Source organism: Entelurus aequoreus, linkage group LG27 (genome assembly GCF_033978785.1).
Source record: "Entelurus aequoreus isolate RoL-2023_Sb linkage group LG27, RoL_Eaeq_v1.1, whole genome shotgun sequence".
Lineage (NCBI taxonomy): Eukaryota > Metazoa > Chordata > Actinopteri > Syngnathiformes > Syngnathidae > Entelurus > Entelurus aequoreus.
The window spans coordinates 32,039,521-32,065,691 of NC_084757.1; the positions used below are offsets into that span (position 1 = coordinate 32,039,521).

General features: G+C 37.4%; 2 protein-coding genes across 3 annotated transcripts; both read right to left on the reverse strand.

Moving 5' to 3' along the window:
• Positions 1–1,168, reverse strand: LOC133644112 (RNA-binding protein 25-like). Its single transcript, XM_062038430.1, has 2 exons — positions 993–1,168; positions 1–807 (listed from the first exon to the last, which is right to left on the reverse strand). The coding sequence occupies exons 1-2, from the start codon at positions 1,166–1,168 to the stop codon at positions 318–320; spliced, it is 666 nt and encodes a 221-aa protein (XP_061894414.1). The 3' UTR covers positions 1–317.
• Positions 658–25,186, reverse strand: LOC133644393 (ubiquitin-protein ligase E3A-like). Of its 2 annotated transcripts, XM_062038821.1 has the most exons (11): positions 25,044–25,186; positions 22,691–22,736; positions 20,144–20,388; positions 18,928–20,081; positions 18,703–18,847; positions 17,231–17,436; positions 16,961–17,125; positions 14,048–14,203; positions 13,896–13,969; positions 8,092–8,235; positions 658–4,767 (listed from the first exon to the last, which is right to left on the reverse strand). In XM_062038821.1, coding segments are annotated over exons 2-11 (2,412 nt in total). In that variant the 5' UTR covers positions 22,693–22,736; positions 25,044–25,186; the 3' UTR covers positions 658–4,646. The 2 variants fall into 2 exon arrangements, with proteins under 2 accessions (XP_061894805.1, XP_061894804.1); XM_062038820.1 differs by lacking the exon at positions 22,691–22,736 and having other exon boundaries at positions 24,985–25,186.
• Between the last annotated feature and the right edge of the window lie 985 nt (positions 25,187–26,171).

The following is a 26,171-nucleotide window of genomic DNA, read 5'->3' on the forward strand; positions in this document are numbered from 1 at the left end:
TTCAGTTTTCTCTCTTTCTCTTGCTCTCTCTCATTTGCTCTCTCTCTTTCTTTTGCTTTTTTCTCTTGCTCTTTCACTCTCTCTCCTCGATTTCTCACTTTGTCTTGTTCTCTCTCTTTTTCTTGTTCTCTCTCTTTCTTTCTCTCTCTTTCTTTCTCTCTCTCTTTCTCTTGCTTTCTCTCTTTTTCTTTCTCTCTTTGTCTTTCTCTTGCTCTCTCTCATTTGCTTTTTCTCTTTTTCTTTTTTCTCTTGCTCTCGCGCTCTCGCTCCTCCGATCTCTCTCTTTCTCTTGCTCTCTCTCTTTCTCTTGCTCTCTCTCATTTGTTTTCTTTCCCTCTCTCTTTCTTACGCATGCTCTCTCTCTCTCGTTTGCTTTCTCCCTTTTTTCTTTTTCTCTTTCGCTCTCTCCCCTCCAATCTCTCACTTTCTGTTGCTCTCTTTTTCTTGCTCTCTCTTTCTTTGTCTATCTCTTGCTCTCTCTCATTTGCTTTCTCACCCTCTTTCTTTTTCCTTCTTTCGCTTGCTCTCGCTCTCTCTCTCTCGTTTGCCTTCTCACTTTTTTTCTTTTTTCTCTTGCTGTTTCGCTCTCTCTCCTCCAATCTCTCACTTTCTGTTGCTCTCTTTCTCTTTTTCTTGCTCTCACTTTCTCTGTCCAACTCTTGCTCTCTCTCATTTGCTTTCTCACCCTCTTTCTTTTTCTTTCTTTCGCTTGCTCTCTCCCGCTCTTTCGTTTGCCTTTCTCTCTCTTTCTTTTTTCTCTTGCTCTTTTGCTCTCTCTCCTCGATCTCTCTTTTTCTCTTGCTCTCTCTCTCTCAATCGGTCACTTTCTCTTACTCTCTCTATTTTTCTTGCTCTCTCTTTATCTCTGTCTCTCTTGCTCTCTCTCATTTGCTTTCTCTCTCTTTTTCTCTATTTCTCTTGCTCTTTCATTTGCTTTCTGTCTCTCTTTCGCTTTTTTACGTGCTCTCTGGCTCTCTTCTCCGATCTCTCACTTTCTGTTGGTCTCTCTCTTTTTCTCTCTCCTTTCTCTTTCTTTTTCTTTCTCTTGCTCCCTCTCTTTCTGTTTCTCTCCCGCTCCCTTGTTTGCTTTCTCTTCTCTCTTGCTTCCTCTCCTTCTCTTGCTCTCTCTCTCCCACTCTCTTGCTTGCTTGTTTCCTTTCTCCTTCATTTTCTCTTGATTTTTTCTCTTTCTTTCTCTTTCTCTATTTTTGTTTAACAAATATCTCCCTGCACTGGAAGTTATTAATGTTATTTCCTTGACATATTTATATTTACATTGTGTTATTTTGCACAACTAAGCTTTTTCTTACACAATCGTGTGTAATAAGGGAAGTTATTCAATTAACCGATTAATTAATTCTACATCAATACATTGTTTTGTACAGTTGCATTTAGTTATAAAACTTTTATTTCAATATTTTTTCCCGCCTTATCACAGTCATGATCAACTAACTTGAGGCAAATTGAAGTATCGAATCAGCATTGGCGATACTACAGCACTGTATTTATTTGGTATCAGATCGATACCAAATATCCCTGTTTCATTACCTAAAAAAAAGCCAGCATGCTAGCAGTACTATTCTAACATGCTAACAACAACGAGGTTACAGTTAGCATTAGTGAAATAACAAAGTTGACGACACTAAGGTGTATACCTGGCAAATTAACTCAAATAGCTTGCATGCTAACTTCGGCAAAATGTTTTAGTCGGAATTGGAGTGGTAGGAAAATGGTACTACAGTAGTATTCATCACGAATACACAAATACTTTTACAGAAGCAGTTCCCTTCTGATATTACTAGACAGAATATACACATAAAATATACCGGGGACACATCTTTTGACTTTTTATTACTTTGGCATCACAGTTTTCTCTGTGGTTGCACATTTTTAATTGACCTGAGACGTGTTGGCGAACAAAACACTTTGATATATTTTTGACCGAGTTGACTAAGACCTCGACTTATAAACGAGGACGAGGCGCGTCGTCCGCATGCAAAAAAAAGCACAACGAACAAATTGTTCGTAATAACAAAGGTGACACAGTGAGTAAACTACCCAGCATGCATTGTGTCACTTCTAAAACATCCGAACACAAAAAACCAGCACCGATAAAGTGAGGTGAAATTCTGCCACACCTCAAAATAGCAGCTGTCTCTCGGCTAATAGAGCTTATATATAGCATATAACTCGGTTTTTCCAAGCCTGGGAAGGAAGAAAGTGAGCGTGAAAGACAGCCAAGGACGTTAAAAATAATATCGTAACATTTATCCATGAAAATAAGGAGCAGCTGCTGAAAGGAGATACCGTAGAAGTCCCCTCTCCAGTAAATACTGTACTTTACTATTACATTACTTCATAAAACTACTGACCTTGTTTGTGCTACGTTCTATTGAGTTGTTTTTAATGCAATATGTAAGCAGGGGTCCCCAATGAGGGCCACGGACTGACAAACCGAAGGCTGCGGGGGCCATTTTGGCAGTTTTCACTTTGTAAAACTAGTACAATAAATAGATTTTATTTCCCAAAGTACTAGAAAATGCCATTTCAATAGTATTTTTGTGTGAATGCTGAAGAGCCAACGCCGAGCATTAATGCTAACAGTTAGCACGATGGCCAGGTCAAGTAACAAAAAATATATATGTGAAATTAGCTTGAAAAAATAAAAAGCTAGCACGCTAACAGTACTATTTTATCATGCTTACAATAGCAAGCTTACAGTTAGCATGAGTGAAATACCAAAATTGATGACACTAAGGTGTATACCTGCTAAATTGGAAAACAAAAAGCTAGCATGCTAACAGTACCATTCTAACTTGCTAACAGTAGCAAACTTACAGTTAGCATTAGTGAAATACCACATTTTACGACACTAAATTGTATACCTGCTAAATTGGCAAAAAAAAAAAAAAAGCTAGCATGCTAACAGTAGTATTCCAACATGCTAACAACAACAAGTTTACAGTTAGCATTAGTGAAATACCACAATTTACGACACTAAGTTGTATACCTGCTAAATTGGCTACAAAAAAATAAAAATAAAAGCTAGCTTGCTAACAGTACTATTCCAACATGCTAACAACAGCAAGCTTACAGTTAGCATTAGTGAAATACCACAATTTGCGACACTAAGTTGTATAACTGCTAAATTGGCTAAAAAAAATAAAAGCTAGTATGCTAACAATACTTTTCCAACATGCTAACAATAACAAGCTAACAGTTAGCATTAGTGAAATACCAAAATTGACAACACTAAGGTGTATACCTGCTGAATTGGCCAAAAAAAATAAAAGCTAGTATGCTAACAATACTTTTCCAACATGCTAACAATAACAAGCTAACAGTTAGCATTAGTGAAATACCAAAATTGACAACACTAAGGTGTATACCTGCTGAATTGGCAAAAAAAATAAAAAGAAGCTAGCATTCTAGCAGTACTATTCTAACATGCTAACAACAGCATGCTTACAGTTAGCATTAGTGTAATACCACAATTTAGGACACTTAAATTGTATACCTGCTAAATTGGCTTTAAAAAAAGCTAGCATGCTAACAGTACGATTCTAACATGCTAACAACAACAAGCTTACAGTTAGCATTAGTGAAATACCACCATTTACGACACTAAGGTGTATGCCTGCTAAATTAGCTATAAAAAGCTAGTATACTAACACTACTATTCTAACATGCTAACAACAACAAGCTTACAGTTGGCATTAGTGAAATACCAAAATTGACGACACTAAGGTGTAAACCTGCTAAATTAGCTTAATAAAAAAAGCTAGCATGCTAACAACAACAAGCTTACAGTTAGCATTAGTGTAATAACAAAATGATGTATACCTGCTAAATTAACTAAAATAAGTAGCATGCTAACAGTACTATTCCAACATGCTAACATTAGCAAGCTTACTGTTAACAATCGTAAAATAACAAAATGTACGACACTAAGGTGTATACCTGCTAAATTAGCTATTTAAAAAAAGCTAGCATGCTAACAGTACTATTCCAACATGCTAACATTAGCAAGCTAAAATAACATTTACGACACTAAGGTATGTATACCAGCTAAATTAGCTAAAAAAAATGTTTTAAAAGCTAGCATGCTAATGCAAACTGGAACATGCGTCAAGTACTGAGGTACTCAGCTTTAAAAGAGCTAGCATTGCTAACGTTAGCATGCTAACAGCTATCATGCGTGCAGTAACAAAAATATTGAAGGCAAAAGTAGCATGCTAATAATAAAATGCTAACAGTTGTGCTTTGGCGGCCCCCGGTGTAAAAGTTAGTTTTATTTTGAAGGTTACATGTTAAGATGGTGACGTTTTGTCACAGAGACAATGAAACTGCTATCCTGAGGTGGACTGTATTTAACTCCATCTTGTTTAAGGGCACGTTCATAAACACTTCAAAATAAAGAAGTAGGAAATGTACAAAAAAAATTGTTTGTTAAGGCACCGAATATTTCTTAGTGAAAAGCCTAATTGACGATCTTATTGTTGCGGAAACGTTGTTGCAGCTCAGAGTTGTTTCACAGCCACTTGAAGATGAAAAGTGGAATAGAAGACGTTGCGGAAAGGAAAAAAAGTTGTTCTAAATGTGAGGGCGGGTCTCATTTTGGAGCAAAAGATGAACATAAAAAGTTGTCACAACATTCCAAACCCTTTGGCGTAAGTGATGGCCTTCAGGAGTCTTTCTCTCAGCTTCTCCTTGGAGGAATATTCTGGAAGCAGCAGCGCGTTGAAACAGGTGTGAGAGGTGGGCAACCTGCGGGACAAATGCTTCTTAAAAGGTGCAAAAATGATAGCAATATTATTGTCATTAAAGCATACTTTATAGCATTATTTTATGTAATTGTAATAAAACATTTTTATTTTTATTAATTTAAAAAACAAAACAAAACAAAAAAACATATATGTATTAAAAATAAAAAAATAAAATATATATATATATATACACGTATATTTATATATGTGTATATATCAATATAGGCGTGTATATATGTATGTATATATGTATACTTTGCACCGACTGTACATATAATTTGTCAATAGAAATTTGGATCCACTTATAACAAATAACAACTTTAATAACATTGTTTTTTAAATCTGTAAAAAAAAAGATTTAAAGTGAATAAAATGTAAAAAAAAAAAAAAAAAAAAACATTATCTAAACTATAAAATTATTATTCATTTTTAAACATTTCTTTGAGTTTCAAGGCGTATACAACACGCAAAAGTGCAATTATAAACCAAATGGTACTTACTCCACCAAAACAACACACACACAAAATACATACATAAATAAAAATGTAAATGATAATAATAGATTAATAAAATATATAGTAATAACATACTGCTTTATAGTAGTAATTATGTACTGCTTTACAGTAATATTAATATACTTCTTGATGTTAATAATACACTGTTTTATGGTAATAATATACTGCCTTATAGTAGTAATAATATACTGCCTTATAGTAATAATAACATACTACTTTATAATAATAATAATATACTGCTTAATAGTAATAATATATACTGCTTTATAGTAGTAATGACATACTGTTTTATAATAATAATAATAATAATAATAATAATATACTGCTTTATAGTAATAATAATATACTGCTTTATAATAATATACTGTTTTATAATAATAATAACATACTACTTTATAATAATAATGATATACTGCTTTATAGTAATAATATACTGCTTTATAGTAATAATAATAATATACTGCTTTATAATAATAATAATAATAATAATAATATACTGCTTTACAGTAATAATAATATACTTCTTTATGGTAATAATACACTGTTTTATGGTAATAATATACTGCCTTATAGTAATAATAACATACTACTTTATTACAATAATAATAATATACTGCTTTATAGTAATAATATACTGCTTTATAGTAGTAATGACATACTGTTTTATAATAATAATAATAATATACTGCTTCATAGTAATAACATACCGCTTTATAATAATAATAATAATAATAATAATATACTGCTTTATAGTAATAGTAACATACTACTTTATAATAATAATAATATACTGCTTTATAGTAATAATAACATACTACTTTATAATAATAATAATAATATACTGCTTTATAGTAATATACTGCTTTATAGTAGTAATAACATACGGTTTTATAACAATAACAATATACTGCTTTATAGTAATAATAACATACTACTTTATAATAATAATATACTGCTTTATAATAATAGTAACAAACTGCCTTATAGTAATAATAACATACTACTTTATAATAATGTACTGCTTTATAGTAGTAACATACTGCTTTATAATAATAGTAATATACTGCTTTATAGTAATAATATACTACTTTATAATAATAATAACATACTACTTTATAATAATAACAATATACTGCTTTATAGTAATAATATACTGCTTTATAATAATATACTGCTTTATAGTAATAACATTCTACTTTATGATAATAATAATATACTGACTTATAGTAATAATATACTGCTTTAAAGTAATAACATACTGCTTTATAATAATAATAATAATAATATACTGCTTTATAGTAATAATATACTGATTTATAGTAATAATAATACACTACTTTATAGTAATAATATACTGCTTTATGATAATAATAATATACTGCTTTATAGTAATAACACACTGCCTTATAATAATAACATACTACTTTATAATAATAATAATAATCTGATTTATAGTTATAATATACTGCTTTATAATAATATACTGCCTTATAGTAATAATATACTGCTTTATAATAATAATATACTGCTTTATAATAATAATAACATACTACTTTATAATAATAATAATAATATACTGCTTTATAGTAATAACATACTGCATTATAGTAGTAATAACATACTGCTGTATAGTAATAATTACATACTGCTTTATAATAATATAATAACGTAATAATTATGTAATAATAGCATACTGTCATATAGTAATAATTATGTAATAATAACGTAATAATTATGTAATAATAAGGTAATAATAACATACTGTCATATAGTAATAATTATGTAATAATAACACACTGTTATAACGTAATAATTGTGTAATAATAACATAATAATTATGTGATAATAACATACTGTCATATAGTAATAATTATTTAATGATAACGTAATAATTATGTAATAATAACATACTGTCATATAGTAATACTTATGTAATAGTAACATATTGTTTTATAGTAATAGAGTAATAATACCGTAATAATTATGTAATAATAGCATATAGTAATAATTATGTAATAACGTAATAATTATGTAATAATAACATTGTTTTATAGTAATAATTATGTAATAGTAACATATTGTTTTATAGCAATAATTGAGTAATAATACCGTAATAATTATGTAATAATAACATACTGTTATATAGTAATAATTATGTAATAATAACATATTAATTATGTAATAATAACATAGTAATTATGTAATTATAACGTAATAAGTATGTGATAATGACATACTGTTATATAGTAATAATTATGTAATAATAACGTAATAATTATGTAATATTAACATACTGTTATATAGTAATAATTATGTAACAATAATGTAATAATTATATAATAATAACGTAATAATTATGTAATAATAATGTAATAATTATGTAATAATAACATACTTTTATATAGTAATAATTATATAATAACGTAATAATTATGTAATAATAACATACTGTTATATAGTAATTATATAATAATAACGTATTAATTATGTAATAATAACATACTGTCACATAGTACTAATTATGTAATAACATACTGTCATATAGTAATAATTATGTAATAATAACATACTAATTATGTAATAATAACAATACTGTCATATAGTAATAAGTATGTAATAATAACGTAATAATAAGGTAATAATAACATACTGTCATATAGTAATAATTATGTAATAATTATGTAATAATAACATACTGTTACATAGTAATAATTATATAATAACATACTGCCATATAGTAATAATTATGTAATAATTATGTAATAATAACATACTGGTACATAGTAATAATTATGTAATAATAAGTGTACCTGTCAGTGTCTGAGCCGTTTTTGGCGATGATCATCTTCAGTTTTCCCAGGCCGCCCACAGGTGCTCTGTGTGTGCCTGTGGTGAACTGAAGGAACATTTTCTTCTGTTCCTCCTCAAACGAGTGGATGGTTTCCCAGAAGTCCCTGCAGACAAAAATGAAAACAACAACTTCACTATGAACTCCACCTTCAGTTGTCTTCTTTTTGGCAAATTCAGACAAATTGTACGCGTCACACTTTGCCCGGAGGAGTTTGGTGTGGAAGAACTCCAGTACAGCTGAATAGACCTTACCGGGAAGGCTGAGGAGTGTGATCCCAGGATAGTTGGAACACACCCTCCGGTTTCCCTTCTTAAAGAGAGGAACCACCACCCCCGGTCTGCCAATCCAGAGGTACCGCCCCCGATGTCCACACAATGTTGCAGAGTCTTGTCAACCAAGACAGCCCCACAGCATCCAGAGCCTTGAGGAACTCCGGGCGGATCTCATCCACCCCCGGGGCCTTGCCACCAAGGAGCTTTTTAACTACCTCGGCAACCTCAGCCCCAGAAATAGGAGAGCCCACCACAGATTCCCCAGGCACTGCTTCCTCATAGGAAGACGTGTTGGTGGGATTGAGGAGGTCTTCGAAGTATTCCCTCCACCGATCCACAACATCCGCAGTCGAGGTCAGCAGAACACCATCCTCACCATACACGGTGATGACATTGCACTGCTTCCCCTTCCTGAGGCGGTGGATAGGGGTCCAGAATCGCTTAGAAGCCATCCGGAAGTCGTTTTCCATGGCTTCCCCGAACTCCTCCCATGTCTGAGTTTTTGCCTCCCCGACCACTGAAGCCGCACACCGCTTGGCCTGTCGGTATCGGTCTACTGTCTCCGGAGTCCCATGAGCCAAAAGAACCCAATAGGACTTTCTTCAGCTTGACGGCATCCCTCACCGCCGGTGTCCACCAACGGGTTCTAGGATTACCGCCACGACAGGCACCAACTACCTTGCGGCCACAGCTCCAATCAGCCGCCTCGACAATAGAGGAACGAACATGGTCCACTCGGACTCAATGTCCAGCACCTCCCTCGTGACATGTTCAAAGTTTTTCCGGAGGTGGGAATTGAAACTCTCTCTGACAGGAGACTCTGCTAGATGTTCCCAGAAGACCCTCGCAATGCGTTTGGGCCTGCCAGGTCTGTCCGGCATACTTGCCAACCCTCCCGTTTTTAGCGGGAGAATCCCGGTATTCAGCGCCTCTCCCGACAACCTCCCGGCAGAGATTTTCTCCCGACAAACTCCCGGTATTCAGCCGGAGCTGGAGGCCACGCCCCCTCCAGCTCAATGCGGACCTGAGTGGCGACAGCCGTTCTCACGTCCGCTTTCCCACAAATAAACAGCTTGCCTGCCCAATGACGTCATAACATGTACGGTTTTTAGAAAGTAGAGTGCACAACAAGGAGAGAGAGTTCTTGGTGTCTTATGTGGGTTTATTGTTAGGCAGTTTCATTAACGTCCTCCCAGCGCGGTACCAACACACAACAACAGCAGTCACGTTTAGTCTACCGTAAAGCAGTTCGTCTGCAGTAAACAGCAATGTTGTGACACTCTTAAACAGGACAATACTGCCATCTATTGGATAGCCTGCAGAACACTGAAATTCAAGTATTTTATTTATATGTATAATAAAATTAAAAAAAATAAAATATATATATATATATATATATATATATATATATATATATATATATATATATATATATATATATAGCTAGAATTCACTTAAAGTCAAGTATTTCATACATATATATATATATATATATATATATATATATATATATATATATATATATATATATATATATATATATACATATATATATATATTATATATATATTATATATTATATATATATATATTATATATATATTATATATTATATATATATATATATATATATATATATATATATATATATATATATATATATATATATGAAATACTTGATTTGGTGAATTCTAGCTGGAAATATACTCTCTTCTTAACCACGCCCCCCCCCCCCCCCCCCCCCCCCCCAAGTATGTTTTACTTGTAACAAGAATATGTTAACTAATAACAGGGATGGGTATCGAATTCATTATTTTTTTTTAGGTACAGATTGAATTTTGTCAGTACTAGGGGTGCAAAAAAAAAAAGATTCATATCCGAATCGCAATTTTTTATTTTTTTTGGTAATTTAGTTTTTAATGACGTCCAGCATCCTACATTCCTATCCATTACATCGTATTTGCATACATCATACATCTATTGTCTGCCTTAAATGTCAAAATAATATTTTTTTTGTTTATAGCCCAACGATGCCACCCCTCCCCCGCAAAAGGAAAAAACAAACAAAAAACAAACGAAAATAATAATAATAATAATTAATTAATTAATTAATTAGATAATTAATTGCAATCCCAATTCTTATTCATCCCGATTCTGAATCTGTTCATAATTTTCATAAAGTTGTTGTAAAAAATATATATATATAAATATATGTTTATATATATATATAATATGTAAAAATATAGAAATAAATAAATTTATATATATATATATATATATATATATATATATATATATATATATATATATATATATATATATATATATATATATATATATACATACATAAATATACATACATAAATATATAAAATATAAATTAATATATATACATATATATATTTATCAAATGTTTTATTGTATACATATATTTTTATTTTTATTTTTTAAATAGTAATAAGAATGCATTAACTAATGACAGAGCTTGGTATTGAATTAGATATGTTTTAGGTACAGATTTAATTTTGTCAGTACTAGTGGTGCACAAAAAAATTGATTCCCATCCAAATCGTGATTCTTATTAATACCAATTCATAATTTTACAAAATCGATTCAATATGTTTTCATTTTTTGAATGAGAATTCATTTTTTTAAAAACACTTTTATGCCATCTCCATGCAACCAGAAGAAGTGTTTCTAACCAGTAGCTTGTTTTGAAAAAATCTCATTAGAATCTTAACACCAAATAACACATTGCAAGAGTCGGTTTGAATCGACAATCGATTCTGAGTCGAATCGTTCGGTACCCAAAGATTCACAGCCCTACTTATATTGTAAAAATGTAACTTAAAGGCCTACTGAAAGCCACTACTACCGACCACGCGGTCTGATAGTTTATATATCAATGATGAAATCTTAACATTGCAACACATGCCAATACGGCCGGGTTAGATTAGTAAAGTGCAATTTTAAATTTTGCGCGAAATATCCTGCTGAAAACGTCTCTGTGTGATGACGCCTGCGCGTGACGTCACGGATTGTAGAGGACATTTTGGGACAGCATTGTGGCCAGCTATTAAGTCGTCTGTTTTCATCGCAAAATTCCACAGTATTCTGGACATCTGTGTTGGTGAATCTTTTGCAATTTGTTCAATGAACAATGAAGACTGCAAAGAAGAAAGCTGTAGGTGGGAAGCGGTGTATTAGCGGCTGGCTGCAGCAACACAAACACGTAGCCGGTGTTTCATTGTTTACATTCCCGAAAGACGACAGTCAAGCTTTACCATTGGCCTGTGGAGAACTGGGACAACAGAGACTCTTACCACGAGGACTTTGAGTTGGATACGCAGACGCGGTACCGTGAGTATGCAGCTGCGGCTTCCAAACATTTGATCACTTGCCCGTACGTGCGTGCCGCTATGTGCATGTCACGTACGTAACTTTGGGGAAATATATGTGCTGTATGAACTTTGGGGAGGTGAACGGTACTTTGGGCTGTGGGATTGAGTGTGTTGTGCGGGTGTTTGATTTGTATTGGTGGGTTATATGGACGGGAAGGGGGAGGGGTTTGTTATGCGGGATTCATTTGTGGCATATTAAATATAAGCCTGGTTGTGTTGTGGCTAATAGAGTATATATATGTCTTGTGTTTATTTACTGTTGTAGTCATTCCCAGCTGAATATCAGGTCCCACCCGCCTCTCACAGCATCTTCCCTATCTGAATCGCTTCCACTGCCCTCTAGTCCTTCACTCTCACTTTCCTCATCCACAAATCTTTCATCCTTGCTCAAATTAATGGGGAAATCGTCGCTTTCTCGTTCTGAATCGCTCTCGCTGCTGGTGGCCATGATTGTAAACAATGTGCAGATGTGAGGAGCTCCACAACCTGTGACGTCACGCGCATATCGTCTGCTGCTTCCGGTACAGGCAAGGCTTTTTTATCAGCGACTCAAAAGTTGCGAACTTTGTCGTCGATGGTCTCTACTAAATCCCTTCAGCAAAAATATGGCAATATCGCGAAATGATCAAGTATGACACATAGAATGGACCTGCTATCCCCGTTTAAATAAGACAATCGCATTTCAGTAGGCCTTTAAAGGCCTACTGAAAGCCACTACTACCGACCACGCAGTCTGATAGTTTATATATCAATGATGAAATCTTAACATTGCAACACATGCCAATACGGCCGGGTTAACTTATAAAGTGACTTTTAAAACTTCCCGGGAAATATCCGGCTGAAACGTCGCGGTATGATGACGTATGCGCGTGACGAAGTCAGAGTAACGGAAGTTATGGTACCCGTAGAATCCTATACAAAAAGCTCTGTTTTCATTTCATAATTCCACAGTATTTTGGACATCTTTTGCAATTTGTTTAATGAACAATGAAGGCTGCAAAGTGTGGGATCGGTGTATTAGCAGCGGACTACAGCAACACAACCAGGAGGACTTTGTTGGAGCGCTAGCCGCGCTAGCCGCGCTAGCCGCCGACCTCACCTTGACTTCCTACGTCTCCGGGCCGCCAAACGCATCGGGTGAAGTCCTTCGTCCTTCTGCCGATCGCTGGAACGCAGGTGAGCACGGGTGTCGATGAGTAGATGAGGGCTGGCTGGCGTAGGTGGAGAGCTAATGTTTTTAGCATAGCTCTGTGAGGTCCCGTTGCTAAGTTGCTAAGTTAGCTTCAATGGCGTCGTTAGCACAGCATTGTTAACCTTCGCCAGCCTGGAAAGCATTAACCGTGTATTTACATGTCCACGGTTTAATAGTATTGTTGATTTTCTATCTATCCTTCCAGTCAGGGGTTTATTTTTTTGTTTCTATATGCAGTTAAAGCACGATGCTATCACGTTAGCTCGTAGCTAAAGCATTTCGCCGATGTATTGTCGTGGAGATAAAAGGCACTGAATGTCCATTTTGCGTTCTCGACTGTCATTTTCAAGAGGATATAGTATCCGAGGTGTTTTAAAATACAAATCTGTGATCCACAATAAAAAAAGGAGAGTGTGGAATCCAATGAGCCAGCTTGTACCTAAGTTACGGTCAGAGCGAAAAAAGATACGTCCATCACTGCCTCTCAAGTCCTTCACTGTAACGTTCCTTATCTACGAATCTTTCATCCTCGCTCAAATTAATGGGGTAATCATCACTTTCTCGGTCCGAATCTCTCTCGCTCCATTGTAAACAATGGGGAATTGTGAGGAATACTAGCTCCTGTGACGTCACGCTACTTCCGGTACAGGCAAGGCTTTTTTTAATCAGCGAGTAAAAGTTGCGAACTTTATCGTCGATTTTCTCTATTAAATCCTTTCAGCAAAAATATGGCAATATCGCGAAATGATCAAGTATGACACATAGAATGGATCTGCTATTCCCGTTTAAATTAAAAAAAATCATTTCAGTAGGCCTTTAAAGTCATACAGTAGTAACAGACTATTTCTATTGACATGATGGCGGGAAAAACTTTTTTTCCGGCAAGAATTGTGCTTACTTGATGACTCGACTGTCTTTGCTGTAACCGCCGTCATAGTCCGTCGTCTTCTCCAGTGCCTGGAAGTCAAGTTTCTGTGAGAGGACAAGAGCGGCCGGTCAAAGAAATGAAGGCTTTCCAAGGGTGCAAGCTGCCAATGATGGCGCCCTCACTCGGCTTCCGCAGATCAGCAACTCCACTTCCTCGGGTCTGAACAGGTACTTCATGGGCGACTCGCTGGTCACCATGAGGAAGCCTTTCTTGAACGCTCGGAACTGCGTCTCCACGCTCTTGTTCAGGATGTAGTCGGCGTACAGCTGCACAAACTCCTGCCGGGGGTACAAGGCACAGAGAAGTGAACCTCGCTTTCTGTAGGACTCCGTTTTTGAATATAGCTTGCTCGCGTACCTTTCCCTTGATTTAGGCGTCCCCAAAAAATGTTTTTACAATTTTTTATCAATTAAATACGTCCGCAAAATAATCCAACATGAGGCACTTTGATAAAGAAGGTGAGAAACAGTATTGAATTCAAGAAAAAAGCTTAAAGGTAGCTCTACTCTCTCCTCCATAAAAGTGATGTTAAATGTTTATTTATGCCATAGGTGTCCAAAGTGCGGCCCGTTGCAAATTATTTCACTATTGTTAGCGTTCGAATATTAGCATGCTAGCTCGTTTGCTAATTTTGCAGGTATACACCTCAGCCTCAAACATTCTGTTACTTGACGAATGATACCTGTACTTACTTACGCCTAAGAATAATATATTTTAGTACTTGATGCATGTTACACTTAGCATTTTAGCAGGTTTTTTTTTTTTTTTGCTAATATAGAAAGTAAACACCTCAGTGTCATATATGTTGGTATTTCACTAATGCTGACTGTAGGCATGATATTGTTAGCATATTAGCATGGCAGTGTTAACATGCTAGATTTTTTTTAGCTCCCTTTGCTCATATTTTTTTGTTACTTGACGCTATCTGGCCAGCGTGTTAACTGTTAGCATTTCAGTCTGGCTTTGGCATTTGCAATTAGTTAGCTGAAATACCCAAATATATGACTCCAAGGTAAGATACCTGTAAAATACGTTGAAAAGGTAACCGGTAACTTTTAACATGTTAACAGTTAAGATACGTGAAGTGCCAAAATATATGACTGTGACGTAAATACCTGAAATATTAGCTAAAAATGTTGGCATGCTAACAGTTAGCATGCCTGAAATACCAAAATATATGACTGTGAGGTAAATGCATGTAAAATTAGCTAAGATGTTAGCATGCTAACATGCTAACAGTTATTATGCTTAAGTACCAAAATATATGACTCTGAGGTAGTACCTAAAAAATGTTCTAAAAAATGTTAGCATGCTACTGGTTAGCATGCCTGAAATTCCAAAATATATGACTCTGAGGTAGATACCTGTAAAATGAGCTAAAAAGTTAGCATGTTAACAGTTAACATGCTAACAGTTAACATGTGTGAAGTGCCAAAATATATGACTCTGACATAAATACCTGAAATATTAGCTAAAAATGTTGGCATGCTAACAGTTAGCATGCCTGAAATACCAAAATATATGACTGTGTGGTAGATGCATGTATAATTAGCTAAGATGTTAGCATGCTGACATGCTAACAGTTATTATGCTTGAAGTACCAAAATATACGACTCTGAGGTAGTACCTATAAAATGTTCTAAAAAAAAGTTAGCATGCTAATGGTTAGCATGCCTGAAATTAAAAAATATATGACTCTGAGGTAGATACCTGTAAAATGAGCTAAAAAGTTAACATGTGTGTGAAGTGCAAAATACCTGTATATGACTCTGACGTTAATACCTGCAAAATTATCTAAAAAGGTTGGCATGCTAACAGTTAGCTTGCCTGAAATTCAAAAATATATGACTCTGAGGTAGATACCTGTAAAATGAGCTAAAAAGTTAGCATGTTAACAGTTAACATGCTAACAGTTAACATGTGTGTGAAGTGCCAAAATATATGACTCTGACGTTAATACCTGCAAAATTAGCTAAAAAGGTTGGCATGCTAACAGTTAGCTTGCCTGAAATACCAAAATATATGACTGTGAGGTAAATGCATGTAAAATTAGCTAAGATGTTAGCATGCTAACAGTTATTATGCTTGAAGTACCCAAATATACGACTCTGAGGTAGTATCAATAACATTTTCTAATTTTTTTAGCTAATATTGCAGGTATTTACGTCAGAGTCATATATTGTGGCACTTCACACATGTTAACTGTTAAAATGCTAACTTTTTAGCAAATGTTACAGGTATCTACCTCAGAGTCATATATTTTGGAATTTCGGGCATGCTAACCATTAGCATGCTAACTTTTTTTGAACATTTTATAGGTACTACCTCAGAGTCGTATATTTTGGTACTTCAAGCATAATAACTGTTAGCATGCTAACAGTTATTATACATGCTAACATGCTAACAGTTTTTATGCTTGAAGTACCAAAATATACGACTCTGAGGTAGTACCTATAAAATGTTCTAAAAAAGTTAGCATGCTAACTGTTAGCATGCCAACCTTTGGCTAATATTGCAGGTATTTATTTATTTATTATTATTTATTTATTTACGTCAGAGTCATATATTGTGGCACTTCACACATGTTAACTGTTAACATGCTAACTTTTTAGCAAATTTTACAGGTCTCTACCTCAGAGTCATATATTTTGGAATTACAGGCATGCTAACCATTAGCATGCTAACTTTTTTAGAACATTTTACAGGTACTACCTCAGAGTCGTATATTTTGGTACTTCAAGCATAATAAATGTTAGCATGCATAATAACTGTTGGCATGCTAACAGTTATTATGCATGCTAACATGCTAACAGAAGACTCTACATTTTTTTTTAAATCTGGTGATATTAAAAAATAGTGCCGTGAAAAAATAAAAAATGCTCCCACGATGCGAGATTACCCGTACTTTGCTGTGGGTGGGATCAGGGTTGGCAAATCAAGCGCTCCTTTTCTCCTACCTCGTAGGAGGTGGTAAACTTCCCGAGCTTATTGTAAACAAACATGGCAGTCATCTTGTGGGACTTCAAACATCTCACGTGTCTGTTGTCCTTGGAAACAGGAATGTGGTCTCCTTCCTCCTTCAGGTCGTACAAGACCGGGCTTCCAAAAAGGTCCGTGTGAGATATCTGGAAGGTAAGCGCCATGTCCTCCTGCACATTGCCGCCATAGTCCAGAAGCTCCCTCAGACTCTGGTATAGAACCTGCAACACAACAAGCGGCTTGCTCAATGGCAGCACGCGCTTTGGACACTCTATTAGGTACACCTGATCTCAGCGTAGGAGCTTGGCAGCGGATTTTTTTCGTACCGGGTGTGAATCTGAAAGGTCCAAGTAGGTGCCCGTCTTGCCCATGAGCTTCCTGTAGACCACCATGGGGAAGTGCACGTCTAGGATGCAGTTGTTATAAATAGCCAAACCCAGCACGATGCCCACCAACGTGTACTGCGCCTCGTTCTCCAGCGAGGACGAGTTGAACCAGAAGACCTTGGTGTCGTCGTCGTGCGTGAACATTCCTGCGTCACAAAGGAGGAGCTTGGAAGGTTGCAAAAGGAGCCACAAGTGATTGACAGTGACAAGACTTTGGCGATTTCTGAACGGAATCGCAAATTGGACAACATCTCATAGAAGCTTTCCGCTCTGCAAGGCAAAATTATGATACATTTGAGAGCTGGAACAACTACAGCACACAAACTATTGGAATGTGTTCGCTTGCCCGAACCAAACCAATCCTTATCTACAATTTAGCTCCCTCTGCATTGGCCTTGGAAAGGTCATGCAGTAAACACCCTAGTGAAACCATTCCAGCGAAAGAGGCTCTGAATCCCTGCCCCCTTCTTCAAACACACTTGGGATGTTGACTCTGTTCTGTGGTGCCGAACGCAGCGACTTCCAGGCCTACGGCCAAATACTACAGAGATAGCTTTGAACTCATTTATACAGCCTAGCCTTTAAATAGACACTTATTCAGACCAGTTTTAGACCTCTCTTTTTCTGCTCTTGCCCCTTTTTCTCCTGTGTGGAGAGGTTATCGGGTGGCCACGGATCAGTTCCCACGGAGGATGCTCTAGCTGTTCCAAGTCGGGACCTGGGGTGGACCATTTGTGCATCAGTTGGTGACGTCTCTGCATTGCTAACGTGTCTACATACAAGAGGATGGCCTCTCTACGGACCGGACTCTCACATTATGAAGTCGGGACCCGGGTTGGACCGCTCCTCTATTCATCTGTCGGTGATGTCTCTGCGCTTCGACCTGTCTACTAGCAAGAGGATCCCTCTGCTGACCTCCCTATGGACTGGATGCTCACAGGGGCGGGGGGGGGGGGGGGGGGGGGGGACTGTTGAGATGCAAATCTGAGTCTAAAACGAGATCTGACCAATCTAAGCCCATGAGCATGAAGTGATGAAGCCTACTTGAATGAGACGCGAATCGTTTTCTAAAACAAACCAAACAGTCCGCCAGTTGCGATCAATTGCATGCCCTGAGACTTCCTGCTATGTCTTTAAAATTAATTAAAAGTTGTACGTTTGGCTAACTGAAGGCTCTACATTGTACTTAATGTTTTCGATGAAAACACCCTTTATCGAAGACCCTGAAGACAGTCTTTAATATTTACAAAAGTAGGTGGGTTAGGTTTACTGAAGGCTTTCAAGTGGTTTACAGAGACAGTCGGTCAGTGGAATATGCTGTATGTTAGTCCTGTGATTGACAGGTGATCAGTCCAAGAAGTACCCCGCTCTTTGCTCTATGTTCCCGCTAAAACGATTGACTAGCATCTCACCAATGTCAGGATTGAAGATTTCCTCCAAGACCAACTGGAAGAACTCTTTGGACACGCCTCCCTCGTCGACCCCTTGTTCCCCCTCGAACTCCACAAAGAGCTGTTTCTTCAGGTCAGACGGGTTCTCCGTGGAGATCATCTCCAGCTGCGACACAGGCGGGATGAAACATGACAAACTGTATGGTAGTGCGACGGGACTGACAGCGGCACAACGGTGTGACTCACTCTGACGAGGGCGTCGTCGATAATGTGGTCTCGGCGCACTTTGAGTTTGAGGTAAGGGTTGGGCTCCTGGCCCTGCACCATGCTGTAGAGGGCGGTGAGACGCCGCTCGCTGTACATCCTGATCCTGTTGTCGTAGTAAAGCCCCTGGTTCTTTGTGAATACGTTGAGGACAAAGGGGCAGGTCTGAAAGGAAAACTTTGTTTCCGCGTCAACTTTGAAGAAGGAGAAATCCTTGTCCATCTCAACCACGTCATTGAGGGACTCGTTGACAAAGTCCTCAAAGGGGATGAGGGGCTTCCTACTATCGATGGGTCGGACACCCAGCTCCATCTCCAGAGGGTCTACCTGAGGCCCCTTCTTGTAGAGACGCTCCTCGCCAAGCAGCTCGTGCAAGGAGAGCTCGTCGGAGTCGAACTCCCCGCCGTCGTCGTCTTCGTTGTGCTCCACGTCTACGTTGCCGCCCACTAAGCTTGCATAGAACACCACTTTCAAACACTTGCAAGCAGCCACCACCGTCTCGTCGTCATTGACCAGGTTCTCTGCGTTGTACTCCTGGCTGACGACGGTGTAGGTGATGAGCTGTTGGAAGGTCTCCATCATGCGGCGAACGTACGGGAGGTCATATTTTGACCACAGCTTGGACAGTCTGGCCAGAGCGCACACCGGCAGCTTGCTCATGGCCTTGCAAAGCTGCGGCAACGCTAAATCCAGGTACTCTGGGCTGTGTAGGTTGCTGTTCTCCATCAGAATGACAAAGATGTTCAGGTAGTCTGGGTTTGTCTCGTAGGCATCCAGGTACTCCAGGTCGAGCTCCACATTAGGAGTGAGGTAGAGGAGCGCATTCACCAGAGTGGACTCCGCCTGCTCGTTGGTCTGAAGTCTGTCATAGACCCGCCGCACAGAGTCAATGTCCACCGTCACCTCGCAGGCGTCCGCAGAAGAAAAGGAGGCGCCCGTCTGATCCGACTCCTGCTGGTCTCCGTCTCTGGGAAGAGCTTCCGCAGCGTTGGGTTCATCCGTACGGAAACTTTTTATCAGAGCACCTGCGTTAGAGAACACCCTGCCAATGACCCGAATGAGAGCAGAGTAGTCGCCTTCTTCTTCGCAGATGCTCAGAATGATAAAAACAGTATTCTCTGTGAGGTAATGGATATCTGGAACAACAGAACGCTGAATGAAGCGAGTCAGTGCTGAGAAAAAGTATTTTCTGCGCTACCTGAAAAGTCCTCCTTGGTAAGATCGGCCGGCTGAGGATCTGACTCTGTACCATGAGCATGAGGCTCGCAGAGTTTGGCTTTCACCTTGCACAACTCCAGCGCTCGGACCGCCGCCGAGTTTTTGTCCAGCGGCTGGAAATCTCGACACGAAGCGCAGAGCTGATTTTTGCAGTTGCCATTCCCACAGCCTTCAGTTAACTGCCGAAAGTAGCGCTCAATGAGATGCTTTGCTGTCGTTCTGTTCCTAAGAAAGATATATCAGCGTCAGACTGGTTGATAAAATAGTCTCTCCACTAAAGACACTAATAAGTAGTCTCTATAGACTCTGTAGCAACCACCAAAGCGGAAAGTGGCCACTATATGCGGGTTAGCAGCCATTTTTAATCTGTGGCCATCTTGATTTTCTTGGCCAGTACATGTTTTATCTCCTGTGTGTGCTTGGGTAATGCAAAATAGCAATGATGCAATTTGTTCTGCTTTTGGTAAACAGACGTGATGTCATAATAATAACAATGAACACAAAATAACTAGGAATTAGTCCCTACAGGATTTTGCTGGCTTTTTTTTGTGATTGCCTATAATGGCTGAATTTGCATGCAATCTGTCTGCCGTGGTGAAAAAGGAGCTAAGCCGGAAGGTAAAGCTCTCAATTTGCCGGTCAATCTATGTCCCTATCCTCACCTATGATGAGCTTTGGGTTAGGACCGAAAAGACAAGATCCTAAATACAAGCGGCCGAAATGAATTTTCTCCGTCGGGTGGCGTGGCTAAGGGGTAAAAAATGGATGGATGGAAGGGTGGCGTGGCTCTCCCTTAGAGATAGTGTGAGAAGCTTTGTTATTCGGGAAGAGCTCAGAGTTGCTGCTCCTCCACATCCAAAGGAGCCAGATGAGGTGGTTCGGGCATCTGGTTAGAATGCCCCCTGAACGCTTCCCTGGGGAGGTGTTTAGGGTGCGTCCGACCGGTAGGAGACCACGGGTAAGACCCAGGACACGGCTCTGTCTCCCAGGAAAATGCCTCTGGATTTCACGGGAAGAGCAGGACGAAGTAGCTAGGGAGAAGAAAGTCTACATAAGCTACTGACCCCACGACCCGACTTCGGATAAGCAGAAAAAGATGGATTTTTCAGAAAGTTCCAGCAAACGTTGCATCATTTTGAGGCTTTTTTAGGAACATTGCATCAACTTTTAATCATGTGAATTTGTTAACAACATTTGAAGTGTCCGCACGGTGTAATAGTTAGCATGTAGGCCGCACAGTCAGGAGATCTGGGTTTGGATCCCCGTTTGGACATCTCTGCGTGTAGTTCGCATGTTCTCCCCGTTCTTGGGTGGGAGTCCTCCGCATACTCCGGCCTCCTCCCACATTAAAAACTGAGGGTTTTTAAATGGTTAATTAATGGGCATTAATGCAAGTGTGGTTGTCTGTATACACCAGTTCAGAGTCCAGATTACCCGTGACCCTAATGGGGATAAGTGGGGTAGAGCAGTCTTTCTGAACCATAGGGCCCATTGTTGGCGCCCCAAAAATAATCAGCGCCGCAGCGGTACTCAGTTGTAATACACATTTCCACCACTTGTGGCGGAAATGACAATATCAAACAAACAAAAGTCTGTGGCTAAAGTCATGAAGAAGTTTCTTCAGGGCAAAAATTATGACTCTAGTGTGAAAGATGTGTTTTCGTTTGTATTTAAATTTTTTGGACAGTTTTTTAAGAAACATGTATATAATTAATTTACTTAGAATGTATTTTAGCAATGCGTAATTATATGTAAATGTATTTTTCATCAGTTTTTATGAGTCCCTTCTTTTGTAGTACATTTATTTCGTATTTATTTTTAGGTTTTTAGTTTTAGTCCAGTTAAACTGTAAGTAGAACAGAAATAATTATTGAATATGTTCAAAATCAAGGGTAAGATTTCTAATTCAGTCTGAATTGACCCCGGGACCCTCTGTAGTGAAAAATGGGTCCCCGGGGCATAGAGGTTAAGAACTCCTGGTGTAGAGGACGGATTGATGGGTTTTTCAGGTGTTCCTTGAAACCTTAACCTGAAAAAAGCACAGGATTTCAACAGAAATTGGAACAAATACTGTGTTGATGTTTTACTCGTTTTATACCGCACATACTTAGAAGTGGACGCTAGACGGCATGTGCTTCATTGTAAGTAACAATAGTAATATTAACTAACAATCCATAAAATAATAAATAAAAATACTTGCTATATTTAACTATTAAAACATTAAAGATGCATGATTACGCTATGAAAATTGATCATTGTTACGACAACAAAGGACTTGCCAACTCATCCGGATTCTTCATCCCGAATGAAGTTACAAACCTCCCGGATTGGGATGTTTTTGTGTGCAAATAAATTTGTTCGGATATTAAAAAGAATGACGGGGAGGTGGTTGATCACCAATCACTTTATCAAAAAGGAACCATCGTCTCCAAAAGCTTTTACGTCACGCCTCAAACTTGCCGATTTGGCTCCAGGCAAGAGTCTTTGGAACATTGTGCAGACTCAGCAACTACACAAAGCGACTTACATTCGGCTGGATTACGAAAACCTCTACAAGCCCGGCGGACAATCCCCTGAAAGAAAGTTACATCATATTATACAATATAGCCATTAAAAATGCATGTTGGTTTAGTGCTGTTCACACAAAGCCAAGCTAACACAAAACTGTGCATAATTCATGCCAGTGCCAGAAAATTAATATACACGTGATAAAATAGTAAGAATTATTTAAAACGAAATTGTATATAAAAACATTTTTAAATATACAAGAAATTAAGTAAAATATGACAAAACCCAAAACCAGTGAAGTTGGGACGTTGTGTAAATGGTAAATAAAAACAGAATACAATGATTTGCAAATCCTTTTTTAACTTATATTCAATTGAATAGACTGCAAAGACAAGATATTTAACGTTCGAACTGGAAAACTTTATTTTTTGCAAACATTAGCTCATTTGGAATTTGATGCCTGCAACATGTTTCGAAAAAGCTGGCACAAGTGGCAAAAAAATACTGATAAAGTTGAGGAATGCTCATCAAACACTTATTTGGAACATCCCACAGGTGAAGAGGCTAATTGGGAACAGGTGGGTGCCATGATTGGGTATAAAAGCATGAAATGCTCAGTCATTCACAAACAAGGATGGGGCGAGGGTCACCACTTTGTCAACAAATGCGTGAGGAAATTGTCCAACAGTTTAAGAACAACATTTCTCAACGCGCTATCGCAAGGCATTTAGGGATTTATCCATCTACGGTCCGTAATATCATCAAAAGGTCCCGAGAATTTGGAGAAATCACTGCACGTAAGCGATGATATTACGGACCTTGGATCATCGGTGTGTAAAGGATATCACCACATGGGCTCAGGAACACTTCAGGAAACCACTGTCAGTAATTACAGTTCGTCGCTACATCTGTAAGTGCAAGTTAAAACTCTACTATGCAAAGCTAAAGCCATTGATCAACAACACCCAGAAACGCTGCCGGCTTCGCTGGACCTGAGCTCACCTAAGATGGACTGATGCAAAGTGGAAAAGTGTTCTGTGGTCTGACGAGTCCACATTTCAAATTGTTTTTGGAAACTGTGGACGTCGTGTCCTGCGGAACAAAGAGGAAAAGAACAATCCGGATTGTTCTAGGCACAAAGTTGAAAAGCCAGCAGGTGTGATGGTATGGGGGTGTATTAGTGCCCAAGGCATGGGTAACTTACACATCTGTGAAGGCACCATTAATGCTGAAAGGTACATACAGGTTTTGGAGCAACATATGTTGCCATCCAAGCAACGTTATCATGGACACCCCTGCTTATTTCAGCAAGACAATGCAAAGCCACATGTTACAACAGCGGGGCTTCATAGTAAAAGAGTGCGGGTACAAGACTGTAGTCCAGATGTCCAAATGTGTGGCGCACAACGGAGACCCCCGGACTGTTGAACAACTTAAGCTGTACATCAAGCAAGAATGGGAAATAATTCCACCTGAAAAGCTTCAAAAATGTGTCTCCTCAGTTCCCAAATGTTTACTGAGTGTTGCTAAAAGGAAAGGCCATGTAACACAGAGGTAAAAATGTCCCTGTGACAACTTTTTTGCAATGTGTTGCTGCCATTAAATTCTAAGATAATGATTATTTGCAAAAACAAATGACGTTTCTCAGGTGGAACATTAAATATCTTGTCCTTGCAGTCTATTCAATTGAATATAAGTTGAAAATGATTTGCAAATCATTGTATTCTGTTTTTATTTACCATTTACACAAGGTGCCAACTTCACTGGTTTTGGGTTTTGTACATAAAGACAGAATAAAATTACTAAATGATTTAATACAAAAATATTTACACTGAGTTTCAGATGTCAACTTAATTCTTTTTAACGCCGGTCAGGTAAGAAGTGTTTATTTACATCACAAGTCATCAGTTTGATGTTACTAAAACACAAAACCTAACTCCTAATTGTCATCGAATGTGCATTAAAAATGTGTGTTTCAACATTTTGTAGGTGAACAAAATAAAGTCAATCATTAATACACGAAGCCAAGCACATTTAGTTTGTGTTTTAAACAACATTTTAATTGCACAACACGTCGCGAACACATCGTGATCTTGAACACCTCCCCGGCACCACAACAACAACAACACGGGTGACGTCACTCTGACAACTCGACGTTTTAAATTGTGAACTTTTATCGTGTCGATTTAACCCAAACACGACACGGAGATGCTCACTTTGGGGGTTAAAGTCCACGGCACACTTTGAACACACGCAAGCACAAATGTCACATGCAGTTACTTTAAATCAATGTCATGAAAGAAAGAGTGACACCTGTGTGTCCGTGACGCTGCAAAAAACATATCCTGCGTCGAGGCATGCCGCCCACTCACTTGGAGTCTTGTGTCGTTTTTTGTTTCTCAAATCAAAACAACAAGACAACAAAAAGCTAGAGACCAAATACAATATTAGTTTTTTTTCTATGTTTTTGAGTGTAGAAATCACAACAAGACACTCTCCTCTGCCATCTTGCTCGTATCCCAGCATGCAGTGCGACACTCGCCCCCCCTCCCCTACCCATGACTCGGAATCATGGTAAACATATTAGGTACATCTGCCTGAACGATATATTTCATTAGTTGTAAAAAATACTTTGTGTATTATAACTAAAGCTGTTTAAATGTTTTTTATTATTATTAAGTACATTTTAGAAAGTGTCACAATATAGCAAAGCAGCAGTTTGTCGCAGCACACCACTGCAGTTTCCTTCTTGGACACTAGAGGTCTCTGTGAGCCCACAACAATCTAACGTCAACATTCAAATCATGGCTAAAAAATTATTGTCAATTTTGGGGGTGTTGCCAAGTGTGGTCAGTGGGAGGAGCTTCATGATGACTTGGACCAATCATGCTGGGAGGATGTGATTCTACACTTACTGTACTGTACACTCTTAGTTCAGAAAACATTTTAAAATGACCACAAATTCATCAATCGAACCAAGAAATTATTAATTAAAACATTTTAAAAAATACTTACATCATTAAATAAATAAATGAATCGTGAAATAATTAAACTGTGAAATAATAAATCATGAAATAAGTACTCAAACTATAAACTAAATAACTAAGTTGTGAAATAATAAGACTTGAAATAATTAATCCAAAATAATGTAAATCATGAAATAAATACATACAAAAATGATCACTCCTATCATGAAATAAATAACTAAATTATGAAACAATTAAAACATGAAATAAGTACTTAAAGAATTAAATCAATAATTTAATTGTGAAATAATTAGATTGTGGAATAATTAAAGAATGAAATCATGGCATAATTAATAATAACATTAAATAATTCCTAAATCATGTAATAAATAAATAATAATGAAAACAAATACTTAAACTATTAAATACATGTTTATTTTTTTTTAAAAATGCTGAAATAATTTAATCATTAAATAATTAATTAAAAAACAATGAATCAATCTTAAATCATAAAATAAATAAACAATTAATACA

Excerpts from the sequence above, each read along its gene's own strand:
- LOC133644112 (XM_062038430.1), bottom strand. The coding sequence starts at position 1,168 with ATGAAGGAGAAAGGAAACAAGCAAGCAAGAGAGTGGGAGAGAGAGAGC. Across the intron at positions 808-992 it reads AAGAGAGAGACCAACAGAAA|AGAGAGCAAGAGAAAAAGAG; the intron begins GTGAGAGATCGG and ends CGATTGAGAGAG.
- LOC133644393 (XM_062038820.1), bottom strand. The coding sequence starts at position 25,013 with ATGTTTTTTGCAGCGTCACGGACACACAG. Across the intron at positions 17,126-17,230 it reads ACCTTTCAGATTCACACCCG|GTTCTATACCAGAGTCTGAG; the intron begins GTACGAAAAAAA and ends GTTGTGTTGCAG. Across the intron at positions 14,204-16,960 it reads TTTCCAAGGACAACAGACAC|GAGTTTGTGCAGCTGTACGC; the intron begins GTGAGATGTTTG and ends TACCCCCGGCAG.